The sequence below is a fragment of the Lissotriton helveticus genome, chromosome 1_2, assembly GCF_964261635.1.
Source record: "Lissotriton helveticus chromosome 1_2, aLisHel1.1, whole genome shotgun sequence".
Lineage (NCBI taxonomy): Eukaryota > Metazoa > Chordata > Amphibia > Caudata > Salamandridae > Lissotriton > Lissotriton helveticus.
Genome location: NC_136058.1, coordinates 320,192,145 through 320,207,008, shown reverse-complemented (window position 1 = coordinate 320,207,008; position 14,864 = coordinate 320,192,145). Strand labels below are relative to the sequence as shown.

At 47.6% G+C, this 14,864-nt stretch overlaps 1 protein-coding gene across 1 annotated transcript in view; it reads right to left on the bottom strand.

The window, feature by feature from the left end:
* Positions 1 to 13,331: 13,331 nt before the first annotated feature.
* LOC144807878 (uncharacterized) overlaps positions 13,332 to 14,864 on the bottom strand; it is a 41,336-nt gene continuing 39,803 nt past the window's right edge. Inside the window, exon 6 of the mRNA XM_078673492.1 lies at positions 13,332 to 13,487. Within this exon, the coding sequence (XP_078529618.1) occupies positions 13,434 to 13,487 (54 nt within the window). The 3' untranslated portion in view covers positions 13,332 to 13,433. The remainder of the gene's footprint in view (positions 13,488 to 14,864) is intronic.

Here is a 14,864-nt window from a genome sequence, read left to right as displayed (position 1 = left end):
TGCATTGGCGTTGAAGGGCGTTGGTTCTGTTAAATTGTCAATTAGCAGGTCATCAAGAGAGGATTTTTTACTTGGGTTTATTCCCCAGTCGTTAGTATATAGGGATTTTACGTGTGCTACCCACGTGCTCGCATCAATCGACTTCTCTCTGTAGCAAGACCCCTGGCTGAGTTTATTTATATACTGCCAAAATTCTTGTGACTTAGAAGGAGCGAGCAGTTTGAAGATTGTCAGCCATTTTTGCTCAGTTGCCTCACGTTTCACTTGCCAGACAATTTTTTTATGAGCCATGGCCGCCTCCTGTAAAACCTTTTTGTCGGTTTTTGTTCCAGTTGCCCTGTAAGCCCTGGAATTGAGCACTTTTTTGGAGCCCTTTATTGCAGGATGGAATCCCAGTTTGTATACGGTGTTGTCACGAGCTCTTTGATTAGTGTTCCCTCGGAGCTGTTGGGCAAGATCGTATGCCAGGGCACCCCATTCTCCAATTCTTCCCTGGTCCTTATGGTCAGTCTGCCACCCTTTCCAAGATGATTTCCATTCGGCAAATTTATGGATCAGGAGCAGTCCCCATTTGACTCTTTTGGGCAGATTGTATAGTTCATCTCCATTTGAGGATCCTATGTATTGAATAGGCTGTCTAAAGTTTGCGCTCATGGACAGCTCTACCAAGAGTGCAGCGTGATCACTGTCGGTCCGAGGTTGAACGGTGTAGCGTATCATGTGCTTTTGTAAGTATTCACTTAATAAGATATAGTCTATTGTTGTGTGATTGTTAAAGGTCGGGGGTATCAATACTGTTGGTTTATACTTCATGGAAATTTGATGTGTTGTTCCCAATTTATAGGCTCGCATTAGGGCATTGAGTTTTCTTGTGTTTCCGCTATGATGTTTTTCATCAGTAGGGTGCCCTATGTCATGCAAGTTAAAGTCGCCCAAAATAATTGGATCCATGGCCGCGTAACGTATCAATAGGTTTTCGATCTGTTGTAGCAGGTCGGAGAATTTATCGTTTGAATTTGTCTCGTGGTAGTTGTAATAAATATTTATAAGAAGAATTGAAGTCTGACCCTTGGGCGTTGTTAAGCCTTTCAAGATCCCTGCCAGAAACATGTCTGAGTCATGCTGTATTACTTCAAAGTTCACCTGTAATGCATGTCTGATGTAAGTTGAAATTCCCCCTGATGGTCTCCCAAAGATATTGATCTTTTTTGCGGGTTTAAAATATTCAGCGTAGTTACGTAATGGTGTTGCTGTGATGGCCCATGTTTCCTGAACACAGACTATGTCTGCTCCGACCATAAGAGCTATAGCGTCGGAGCTTTGCAGGGCTTTGTGTAACCCATTCACGTTCCAGGACATTATATTGATGATTGGATTGTTTGTTGAACTGATTTTCAAGTTTCCACATGTTTTGGAATTTGGTTGAACTGTGCGATGTCTGGTCTCTTGGTCGGAGCTGGTGGTATACGAAGCAGGTACGATGCGCCAGCTAGTGTCCTGCGTGTTCATTGTTGTGGGCAGAGGGTTATTTAACGGGGGCCCTCTAATGCTATTAGGAAGTGGAGTTTAAAGCCTGGGCCAGCCAAGACCAGTCTTTAGGGCCGTGCCCCAATATTGAGCAGGATCGGTGGCCACCTGCGGTGTGTTTAAAAATTTGTATTGAATTACTGACCAACTCAGTTGCTTGTGTGCCTCCTAGTCAACCATGTAAGATAGATCCGCAGGCGGATGGTGTTAAACGAATGGTGTGCGTGGTTTTCCTCTCCTTATCTTCGTCTCCCTGTTGTCTTGTGTTTCCTTTCAGGCTTTCCGGATATTTCATCGATGGTGGGGTTTTGATTTTTTATTCCCCAGTTGTCCAGCAGTATTTTGTGTCCCTTCAGGGCCTTCGCCATGTTGGAATTGGCGAAGGTTATCTCGGTAGTTTCGTTTTGTTCGCTAGGCCCTGTGCCAACGAATGTCACCCTCTCAATGTCCGTTGATTTTATGCTCTCCAAACCTGAAATATTTTTGCAGAGTTTCAAGAGATTCCCTCTGTTGAGGATGTCCCAGCTCCCTTGTGAGTTATATTCTGGGTATAACCATACTTTTTGATTTTCTGACTCAGAGACTAGTGATCGGGGGGGATTGATTGTATTTAATGGCGCCGTGGAAGCTACAGGGGGTTCTCTTGGGTTATGAGTGTAATTGGCCCCTGGAACCCTTTCCTCGTCAGGCCCTTTTGTTCTTGTGGCATAATTATACTGGATGGACCCAGAGGCGATCGTGTGTTCCCCCTGAAATCGATCGCCTTTGTTTCTGGCTTGGGTGGTGGTTTGTTCACCTTGAGCTTTGGATGTTAATTCCTGCTGGCTGCCATTATCGGCATCAATCTGGACTTTTTTTAGACTGTTATAGTCCTCAGCGTAGTGAGCCGGCATGGTTGGTACTTGGTTCAGTTGGCTGCGTGACACGGGAGCTCTGTCGATTAGAGTTTCGGGCAAGTTTTCCATGGGGGCGTCTGTTAAGCTTCTGTTAGGTCTTCTTATGGTGGATGTTTCATTTGTTAGTTTTTGGATGTCTTTATTTTGATCTATCGGGCTTAAGCCCCGGCCCTTCTCCTCCCCCATGTTCGATGCTTTGTGAACCTTGTTTGCAGGTGTGAACCAGTGATCAATTTTCTCTTTTGCATAACTTTTATCTTTTTTTGCTTTGTTGAGTTTTTTCAATTTTTTCTTGTTTTTCCTTGATAAAGGTTGTTGAGCTGGAAGTGGTGGAGTTAAATCGTCCAAGGTGCTGGAGCTGGTGTTAGTTGTTTGATTGGATTGAGGGTGTAAGTTTGAGTTCAGAAGGTGGGGGCTCTGTTGGCTGTTTGTTTCATATTTGGTATTGTTGGGGGTTACTTTGGGTCTCTCTGGGCTATTCCAGGCAGTCTTTGAGCATTGGTTTGGAGGCAAGTTATTCTGTAAGTTTGATTTTTTCGTCCTATTCACCTCTTGCTTAAGATCCATGACTAGGGTGTTCGTTATTTCCGGGAGTTTTTCCAGGGATTGCAGTATCGGGGAGCATCCGCAGTCCATAGTTTTCATCGTTATTTCTGTGTCCGCCTGCGCTCTGCGTATTAAGGAATTTAGGTGTTCCAATTTTAAGTCCACTGCAGAGATCGAGCTTGCTATTGTCTGCAAGATATTTATTTGGATGTCTAATTTGTCTGCATGCATTAGTGCCGCATTTCCCATTGATATCAAGGCCTCGTTAGTTACCGCAAGGTAGTTTTCTAACCTTTGTGAGGCCAGAGTGGGTTCCCAGCCTGGCAAGTGGGCATTCGAGATTGTTATGCTTTCCTCCGACCCGGGAGCCGAGTATTTGTTTCCTTGGGGTCTCGCCTCTGCGTCTTCTACCCCCAGGTTGATGGGCGTCTGCGGGGTTGTTGGGGTTATCGGATTACCCGTGGGAGCCCCAGTAGTTTTGGAGTGAGCAGGGGTTTCTATTTTAGTGTTGAGTTGTTTATTTAGTTCTCTACCCCCAGGGGGAGTAGTGTTTAATTGTTTTTCTGGTGGTACGTCAGGTGAGCTTTCAAGAACCAAAGTGTGAGCTCCTATATCATTAGCTCCAATTGGGTTGTAATCTTTTGCGGATTCTTCAATTTGTTTCATTTTGCCTTTAATAATCAAGATATTTGGGGAAAGAGGGACTGCTGGTGCAGAGTTGGGGTTAGGTGAGGTCTTTTCGGCACTGTCTGTAATTTTGCTGACATTGTTGACATTAGAACAGTGAATGGCCGGCTTGGGGACTGCAGGGGATGTGTAGATTGATTCTCCATGGGCTGGAAAGTTGTTTTGGTTCGGTTGTTGTTGCAAGTATTTCCTAATATCATTGTCTCCATTGGTGCTTTTACTATTGCAAGAGATGAGGCTGTCATCGTTGGCATTTGGCTTTTTCTTGTTGCCAGCTCTGGTGACCGTGTCGTCGTAGTATCGTGGTGTTCCTGAAGTACCAGTGACCCCATTTATACTTGTGTGTCCAGTAGCTGTTGGGGAGTTAGCTCTTTCTACTGTAGACCTGTCATGTGGAGTCGAGTCATGTCTTATGCTGTCTACGGGGTACAACATCTTGGCATTTTGACGTCTCGCTGCTTTGTGGGGACGGTAGTTAGAGAGGGGTTGTGTCAAACCGGCGTTCCTTGTCCGCATAATGGGTCTACGCCAGTTGGTACTTGGGTGCCGCCTTGGCTCTATTACGCCGTCTGATGTGTGGTGCTGTGGCAGTGATGGATGCCGCTCTTGTTCCTGCTCTGCACTGCTCAAACCAAAGCTATATGGGTCGCTGGGTGTGATGTAGATGTGAATACGGGTGAGGCTGTGAGGCTGTGGGGCTGTGAGCGGAGCACACAGGGGAAGCCTGCCGGCGGAGGTGGACCTAGTCACGTCTGCCCAGGTCTTGCCCCCCGGCTCTTACTTAGCGACCGCCTCTATCGGCAGTCGCGCTCACGTCCGTCGTTGCCGCCTGCCCTCACCTTCTTGCTGTTGCTGTTGCTGAAGTTAGTGGAAAGAGAGGAGGTATGGGCCTTCTATCGTGTGTCAATATGTCGAATTGTAGCCCTGTGTTCTGAGCTTCTAGTTGCTAGTAGTTGCTTCTGGTTGCTTCTGGTTACTTCCGGTTGCTTCTGATTGCCCACTGTGACCCCTGTGGCCCCTGAACCCACTGAAACCCCCCCTGAATAACTAGGAAAAGTCCAGTCAGCTGTGGCCGCACTTGTGCGGACTTGTGCAGGCTTGTTAGTTTTCATAGATTTTCAGTTGCTTATTGAGCGTTACAGTGGGATGGGGTGGGGTATCGGTGGGGATTTCTTCAAGGGGCCAGTGAGCCCAGTGGGGGTGTAGCTATGGTCAGAGGCGGTGGCAGTGGGGCAAAGCGGCTGGGGCAGGGGGAGAATCAGGAGCAGAGGGTTTGCAGTCTTACAATTTGCGGCAGCACTGTCCTGCCGCCTTCTGCCTTCTGTCTGAGCTCACCTGTCGCCTGTTGTCGTGGTGTGCTTTCCACCTGCCGCCTTTCGCTTAAGCCTTCTGCCCGATCTCGGCCCGCATCCATTTGCGCCATCTGGGGCCACCGGAATCCCTAGTGAAATTTTGCGGCCGTTATTTAGCTGGTTTCGGCGGCTCTCGGAGGTCCGGCGGCACAGTCTGGGGGCCCGGGTTTTCTCCTCTGCTGGCACACTGACCGCGACCGAGCAGCTCTAATGCAACTCCGTGGCAGCCCCCATGACCGAGCACCTCTAATGCGGCTCTAATGCGGCTCTGTGACTCCGACTGCCGCTGCCTCTTGCCGCTTCCTGCGAGCTGCACGCCGCTCGCTCGCCTCCTCGCTCGCCTCCTCGCTCCTGCAGCTCGTTCTCTCGTGGCTCACGTGACCAATCAGTTAGCGAGTACTTCGGTGCTCCCAAGGGTATTGACTATCCAAGTGTCTAGGTTTTTAGTTGTTTCCTCCTAGCTAGACTGGAAGTGTCTTAACTCCTTCTAAATCTAACTTCTAAGTTCCTATTGACTTTGCATTGACTCACGTGTGTGTGTAAAGACACTGCACGCGCCGCCTGTGGGCCTCCTACTTCTAAACTAAGGTTCAGATAGTGTAGCCCCAGTGATTCCCTAGGCCCTAGGCCTTTCCTTTTCTCATGACGTGGTACTTATACCACTTTCTTAGTATATGGTTTGCTGCGCCCGTAGGGCCTAACCGTAAATTGTGCAACATAATGTATTCTGACTAAGTATCTTGTTATGTGCTTTGGCCTCTGACCTCATAAAGAGTTCAGAGGAGTGTGTTAGTAAATAAATACATATATTTATATGTATCCTGTGTGGTGTCCTTTCATTTGATATTCAAGGGGTTACATATGGTAAAACAGCTGGCTTTACACGCCCTCAAGACTCTTTTAGCCTAAGACTGTTCTGTCCACGCTACCACTAGGATAGCTGGTCTATAAGGTTGACTTACAACCATCACCATAAGGGTTGTTTGGACTGGTGCAAGGTGTTCACTAGATAGTGAACATCATATACCTGGCCAACTTCTCACATTGGTGTGCAGCGGTTGGGATTAGAGCTTGCTGTTGTTTTACCACTTGTAATCTTGAGATATCATTTGAAAGATCACATAGGTACCTATAGGTACATATAAAAACAAGTCTTAGTATACTTAAGTTCTACTGAACTTAGCTGTTGTAGAGCCTGGGCCTAGCACACCCTGACTACAACTCCTAGAAAGGTTCTGGAGGAAAACAAATAGTGTAGGTAGGTGCAACACCACACCTCACTAGAAACCATGTCTCAGACAGTGAACCCCAGTGGTTCTCTGCCTGCAGAGGTAGATCCCTTGAGGACTGCTTTGAGATATGAAGCCTTAGCCTTCCAAGAATTGAGACAATTCTGTACTTCTAGAAGGCTAAAACAGGGTTCAAACCCTACCTTCAGATTCCTGGTTGAGCTCTTAGAAGAGTATGAGGCTCAACAGCCACCTAAGACAGGTGACTCAGGTAGTGCAGATGAAGTCATTCCCTCCTCAGATGATAATGCTGATACTATTGAACCAGAGGAAGAAGAGGGGGTATAAGAGGAAGATTCTGATCTAGAGACAAATAGCCAGGTCCCAGTCAGAAGACTTAGCCAGGCTAACCTAAGCATACATGGGAGTCAGTATGGGCAGCCCCCATACAGACCCCCAAGTGGGCTTAACCAGAGGCAGGGGAGAGGAAGATCCCACTGTAGGGAATCTCTCCAATCTCATGCTTCAAATGGCTCTCATGGCCTTGCTCAGAGAGGGATGACCTCCCCTCAGAGAAGGGAACATGAGGCCAAAATGAGAGAGGCTGCTCTGAGGATTGAGAGGCAAGAACTTGAAGTTGCCTTGGCCAAAGAAAAGCTTGCTCATGCTAGAGAGCACAGAGAGAGTGGGTTAGAACCCACTGGTGGCAGTAATGTCCCTAAGGATAAAAATAGGTCCTATGAGAATAGAAACCTAAGCAAGATTGTGCCCCACTACAAAGAAGGGGATGACATCCACAAATGGATAACTGCTTTGGAGAGGGCCTGCAAAGTACAGCAGGTACCCCAAAGTCAGTGGGCAGCAATCTTATGGCTCTCCTTTTTAGAAAAAGGCAGAGATAAGCTCCTCACAGTTAGTGATGAGGATGCTAACAACTACTCTGTCCTGAAGAGTGCTCTGATTGATGGGTTTGGCTTAACCACTGAGCAATACAGGTTGTTGTTCAGGGATACCCAGAAGACACAGAATCAGGACTGGACTGATTTTGTAGATTGTACTACTAAGGCTCTGGAGGGCTGGTTATTGGGCAGCAAAGTACATGACTATACAGGATTGTATAATTTGATTATGAGGGAGCAGATCCTTAGTAATTGTCATAAACAGCTTCTACACCAGCACCTGGTGGACTCTGATCTGACCTCTCCACAAGAATTGGGTAAGAAGGCAGACAAATAGGTCAGAACCAGGATAAGGCCTCAAAATCAGGGTGGTGACCAGAAGAAAGATTCTAACAAGCCTCAAGAGAAAGGTGGGGATAAATCTAAGGACAAATCCACTACAGGGCCCCAAAAATCCTCTGAGGGGGAAGGTCCAAAAATCCTTCCTCTACAGTTAAGAAACCTTATTGCCATGCCTGTAAACAGCCAGGCCATTGGATAACTGACAGCAGTTGACCCAAGGCCAGCAATAAGGAAAATATTCCTCCAAGTAATACTCCAACACCTCCTGTTACTACTAGTAGTAATCCCCCAGGTGGTGGGAGTGCCCCCAAGAATTTAGCTGGGTTTACTTGGGGAACTCAGGTGGACTCTGGTCTAACCAGGTACCCTACCACAGCTACTCTTGTCTGTGAGAATGGCATGGGGTTTGCCAACTTCACTGCTTGTCCCAACACTTTGGGAAAGTACAGACAAGAGCCCCTCATCAATGGCCAGAAAGTTAAAGCCTATAGAGTCACAGGGGCTAGCGTCACTATGGTGACTAACAGTCTAGTCTCCTCAGGACAACTTTTACCTGGGTTCACCTATCAGGTGACCAACATTGATGGAGTGCAGACAGATCATCCCACGGCAGTAGTAAATCTCAGCTGGGGAGGTGTCTCTGGCCCCAAGAGAGTGGCAGTGTCTACAAGCTTGCCTGTAGATTGTCTACTGGGAAATGATCTAGAGATCTCAGCCTGGGCTGAGGTGGAACAGGAAACCCATTCCAAAATGGTAGGCCTTCCCCAAAAGGTTAGTGGGGCTGTGATAGTCGCAGCCCCTGATCAAGCAGACTTCCCTGAACAGGTTGGCAGGGCTGTGATGGTCACAGCCACATCCAAACAGAGTTCCTTCCTGAAAAGGTTGGTAGAGCAGTGATGGTCACAGCCCAAACTCAATCAGATTTTAGTGTTGTGAAGCCTGAAACAATGGATCACTCCACTCAGACAGAGTATTGGGGAGGAAGAAAAGTCTCCCTCCCACCATACATTAGGTAAGAGTCAGCCTCCTCAGGGAACTGACCCTACCCCTTGTGAAGGAACTGCCCCAGAGGTAGTCAGGCCTAGCCTGGCAGAGCTCTTGATGTCAGTGGACCCTTCCAAGGTGGGACCCAGTCTGGAGCAGGTAACCTGCCCCTCTCTACCCTGCCTCAGTCAGTCCAGGGCTGTAGAGGTCAGGGAGGCCAGTGGACCCCAAAGGGCCCCCTCAGTCCACAGGAACTCCCCCATCAGCAGATTAGGGGCACCAAATCTAGAAACCCTAGCCAGGTGAAAATTTCAAGAACTCCTGAGGGATCTCCCTTACACAGAGTTAGGAACCTCCCCCAGATGGACTCTGTTGGGCACAGCCAAACCTGGGACCTAAGGGCCCCAAACCTGACCTGTCCCTCCAGTAAGCCAACAGAAGGGACCCAGTCTCCAGCTGTAGGTAGCCAGAGGTTGACCCTGAGAGCACAGTGCAACTCAGTCATGGAAAGAAAGGCATACATGGTGGATAGTGATTGGAGGAAGCTGAGCCCAACATTAGCGGAGCCTCACTTCAGTACTCCATTCCCACACCAGCATTTAACTTTGCCAAAACACACCACAGGTAGAGATTCCTTATGGTGGAGACCCTCTGATACCCTTAGGGTGAGGGATTGCTTAGTGGACCATGAGACAGGGGGTAACCATGCCAGTGCAGGTACTTCCTTATATGGCCACTTAGGCAATATAGGCTTACCTGGTCAAGGATAGCCTTATCTCCTTTCGTTTGGGGGAGGGGGGGGGGTTGTGTAGGAAGGTGGATACCTGACTATGGTTACCCCCAACTTTTTGCCTAGTGTTTAGCTGGTTTTCGACTTAGCTGGCCTGGGATCTTGCTATTCAGGACCCCAGGCTATCTGCTCTCTCTGTAAAATGGACTCCATGTACTGTAGGTACATACCAAATTGGATATTGGGTCACCCTTGTGAGTACATGTATAAGTGTACCATAGGTACCCAGGGCATAGGTGCACCCAAGGCCTACCAGGGGCTGCAGCATATATTATGCCACCCCTGGCTGGCCACCTAAATTGACCCAACTGGTTGATCACTCAGCTGGGGCAAGGTCATGTAATTATCCCTTGCTTAGATATAGTATCCCTATACCTACCTTATATATAGACACATAGCAACCTATAAGTCACTCCTATGGCAGGCCTTAACAATCCTGGAGGCAGAGTGCTTGGTTATGTGTGAGATGGTGCTCTAGCATGAGCGGAGCCTGTCTGTAGCTTTCGGAACCATGTCCTTATAGCAGTTCTATGATATTGCCATACCATAGACTTTTAAGTGCATTATATTCCTTGAGGTTAATGCTAACTTTGGTTTGGCTTTATCCAAACATGTCGTGTAAGGTGTCATACACTTTGGAATACTACCCCCTCGCCAATTCTGGAGACGGAGGTAGCATTCCACCCTTCTAGAGGGAGAAGACATCTTGAAACTACTCACCCGGTTAAAGTTAACCAGAGCCCCAGCATCACAAAATGGATGCTGCTGCCACAGACACAAGTCTGACCTCCTGCTGCTCGGAGTCCTTCCAGCGAGGGAGGCTTGGACAATAGGTTTCCTGCCTGGGGAGGTGCGAGCACTACCCCAGACAGGACTTTGTGTATTAGGACAGGGAGGGCTGAATAGAATGAGACACTGCCTGGAGCACCCTAGGTGCTCCATGCATACCCCAGTTCAAACCGGTTGCTGGGGCAGCTCTGGCGCGAAACTGGATAAAGGAGAGGGGGTGTAACCACCCCCCTTCGTAGTCCGACCCATAGGAGGGACCTAGAAAGTAATCCAGGACCTTTTAGTTGTATAAAAGTAGGAGGTGAGTCCTGAGACTTTAGATTAATCCTGAATCGAAACTTGACACGAAACTCTGGATCTTCGACATTCTGCTGAAGCTGAAGACTGAAGAATCTCCCTTATGGCCAAGGAGTGACCACCCTGGGCAACCAGGCACCATCCAGCAAATCAACGGCTTGCTTTGTCGACGTTCCCGCCGGAACCCGAGCACAGAGCCTGACAAGACCCAGACTTCCAGACCTCTCTGACCCTCTCTTCACGACTGCAGCATAGCTGAGATCCGTGGAGGCAACGAGACACGTGGGACCGAACATCTTGGAAAGCCTACAACTTGCTAACTGTGCAGCTCCTGAGCTACTAGCCAACGGGCCAGCAACCGGACAACGCGTCGAGCAGAACACAAGCAGAAGGGCCCACGCAGAACTCGTGGATTGTGGAGGGCTGATCTTCGGTGCAGGTGGAGTTCGGGTTCGGGGTTTCTCAATCCCCAGCGCACAGCTTCGAGGGCTGTGCGCTGGGGATTGAGAAACCCCGAACCCGAACTCCACCTGCACCGAAGATCAGCCCTCCACAATCCACGAGTTCTGCGTGGGGCCCTTCTGCTTGTGTTCTGCTCGACGCGTTGTCCGGTTGCTGGCCCGTTGTCTAGTAGCATCTGTGGCGACAATCCTTTTTATCTAATTCGCTGGTCTGGTTGCTCCAGACTGGCCCTTGCTTCCCTGCAAAAGTGAAGCACCACAGACCTTGCTGGTCTGCACCAGAAGCCTTTCTTGTATCCTGCAGGGGTTGCCTTTGACAAGGCTGTTTGACTCCAATCCGGAAGTCGACCCCTCCATCTGCGAGATCCTTCGTGGGACAGCTCCTCTTCAGCACCTGGTCGTCGTCGACGTCTCCTGGTCCGCGTGGCTGCAAAGACAAACTTCAAGACAGCACCTGATTGCTCCTCTACGTCGTCTGGTTGGATGTATGACGTTACAACGCATACTTTTACAACGCCAACCTTTGCATCGCAAGTTTTACAACGCATACCATTACAACGCATAATGCTTTTGGGCGCTGGATAGTGAATAGTTTAATTTACTATTCCAACTCCAGTCCCCGTGGACACTAGGGAAGGTTATTGTATAGTAAATTAACCTATTCCCTATCCTAGAGCGCCCCCAAGCGCTATGCGTTGTAATAGTTTGCGTTGTAAAAGTTGCGTCGTAATGGTAGTGCGTTGTAAAAGTTTTGTTGTAAAGGATGTTTCCCCCGTCTGGTTCCTTCCTGGTTCCACCCGGTCACTGGCTAGTGACCCAGACTCTGTCCCCTCTGCTTTCAGGTCCTCTTCATCTTCGATCCACCCTTGGATCCACCCGGACATCTTCCTCCTGGTCGCCTGCAGCATCTTTCTTCAAAGGCTCCATAGGCTATAACGGAGAAACCCGACATCTTCACACCTATGCACCCGCCGACCGTGGGTGAGGTAACGCGGGTACTTCAGTGCTCCCAAGGGTATTGACTATCCAAGTGTCTAGGTTTTTAGTTGTTTCCTCCTAGCTAAACCGGAAGTGTCCTAACTCCTTCTAAATCTAACTTCTAAGTTCCCATTGACTTTGCATTGACTCACGCGTGTGTGTAAAGACACTGCACGCGCCACCTGTGGGCCTCCTACTTCTAAACTAAGGTTCAGATAGTGTAGCCCCAGCGATTCCCTAGGCCCTAGGCCTTTCCTTTTCTCGTGACGTGGTACTTATGCCACTTTCTTAGTATATGGTTTGCTTCGCCCATAGGGTCTAACCGTAAATTGTGCAACTTAATGTATTCTGACTAAGTATCTTGTTATGTGCTTTGGCCTCTGACCTCATAAAGAGTTCAGAGGAGTGTGTTAGTAAATAAATACATATTTTTTTTATATATATCATGTGTGGTGTCCTTTCATTTGATATTCAAGGGGTTACATATGGTAAAACAGCTGGATTTACACGCCCTCAAGAGTCTTTTAGCCTAAGACAGTTCTGTCCACGCTACCACTAGGATAGCTGGTCTATAAGGTTGACTTACAACCATCACCATAAGGGTTGTTTGGACTGGTGCAAGGTGTTCACTAGAATAGTGAACATCATATACCAGGCCAACTTCTCACACTGCTTTTTTTGGTTTCTTGCAGAAGGAGTGTTTACTCCCAAAGGAGTTTCTTTCACTTTGTCTAGAAGGACTAAGTTGGATTCCAAAATGATTACTTAACCTCATTTTGCAAAGAACCCAAAAATGTGTATTGTGCAATGTTTGAAAGAATATGAGCACTGGACTTGAGAATTCCATTGATCGGTTGGTGGTCAGTTATTAATTTTTTTCCAAAAGCCTTTTAATGTTGTCTCTTCCACCACTCTGGCTAGATGGGTGAAGTGGCTTTTAGGGGAAGCAAGTGTCAATATCAATAAATTTGGGGCTCACTCAGTCAGAGGCGCAATGTCCTTCAAATCTTTTTTCCTGGGTTGTCAGTTACAAGACATTATGAAGGCTCTGATTGGCCCTCAGATTCTACTTTTAAAACATTCTATTGCAAACGTATTGTAGATATAGCCTCAGTGGTGGTAAATCAACTTTGAACAAACCTAATCCGAAGCCTCCGGTCCTGACATAGAATTAAAAGATTTCTAGCTAACGTGTCTAAAGATTTTTAATTCTATTAAGAACTCGGAGGTGAGGATTATTCCACCAGACTCATGTTCCAAGTTGGGACTGTAGACCGCATAATATTTATTGCCCGCCCTTATGCTGAATTAATGTGTTTGACTGAATTCTTCCAATGATAAATTTAGAGTATTGGCTTAATAGACGGTGGATCAAACATTTGCTAGCATTCGCGCCAAGAATTTTCAATTCTATTAAGGACACGGAGGCGAGGATTATGCTTCTCAATCTTTACTGCAATAAACACAGCAGCCAATGATAATGGATATTTTCATAAATAACAGTAAAACAAACTACATTTCCCATGAGTACACATGAGCATAGGCACGCCCCCATAGTCCATAAGAACCCCTTGCGTGCTCCCATCATCCTCTTTCTTTGAGGCGAACCAAGTCCAACAATAACTTGAACAATGAATAACTGGAAGAAACCAAGTTTCAGGCCAAACATCCTGTCGTCCGTCGTTGCTCAATCAGACTTCTTATCTGATCCTGAAAGAGAGGAAATAACACCACCGTAATCACTGCTTAACTGGGTGGGCAAGCTTATTTACTGTAAACTAAGCCGGGTGGGATAATCCTCGCCTCCGTGTCCGTAATAGAATTGAAAATTCTTGGCGCGAATGCTAGCAAATTTTTGTTTCTATTACAGGACCGGAGGCTTCAGATTATGCTAGTTTAAGGCTCATTAAAAACCATAGAAGTAATATCTCCCACCGGCTTATAATAAAACGTCTTAAACGTTGATTCTGAAGACCAATCTGCACATCGCATAATGTCTTGGATACTAGATCCCAAACCATAAGACTTTGACGCCATAGCGCCTCTCACTGAATGAGCATCAAAGATCTGCGTATCAATACCTGCTTCCTTCATTATGAAACAAAGCCATCTGGCAATCGTGGCAGCCGCCACAGGATTAAACGGCTTTTGCACAGCAATCAATAGCTGTGAGCAACCTTGAGGCCTCAAGGCCTTTGTACATTCCTCATATGCTTTCAAACATTTGACTACACATACTTTTTCATTGTCTCGAAATGCATTATAATCAATGTGTCTTGACATAGTTTTGGTACGACCTGTAATGGTAAAAGAAACCCCTTCCGGGGTAAACACTCTACCTGTAACGTCGAGTTCTCTCACATCCGAAGACCGTCTGCATGCTGATAGGCAAAGTAACATGGCCAATTTTGCCGATAATTGCTTCCTAGACAAAAGTGCATTATCCGGCCATCTGTTGAACAAAGAGATAACTAATGAAACATCCCACAAGCCCGTATATTTTGGTTTAGGGGGATTAGCTACCCTAATCCCCTTCAGTAGCTTACAAACCATCGGGTGCATGCCTACCGGTTTCCCGTCTATCTGAGCATGCCCCACCGAAATGGCTGAACGGAAATTGTTTACCGAGCGATAATCCAGGCCGCCAGCCGCCTTATCCGCCAAAAAATTCAACACGTGGGGTAACTCTGCCCCCACGGGATCCAGCTGTCTTCCCACGCACCAATCCATCCAGTTCTTCCAGGCCGCGGAATATCGCTTCCTGGTCGATGGTGGCCATGCTTGCTTGATAAATTCGGAAGTTTGGCTCGAAACTCCTGGCAGCTGCCACTGTTCCGTGAAAGCCTCCATGCCATCAGCGTTAGCCTGCCCTCTAATAGTAGCGGGTGCTGCTCCGGACGAGGGCACTGCAACAGCCACTCCGAGTCCGGTAGAAGCCGAGGCCGATCGCAGCTCCACTGTAACAACTTGGGAAACCAAGCCTGTGACGTCCACCACGGTGTCACCATGACCACTTCCGCCCGTTGTCTGATCACCTGAGTCATTACTCTGGGAATCAATAAGAACGGGGGAAAGGCATACTGAATC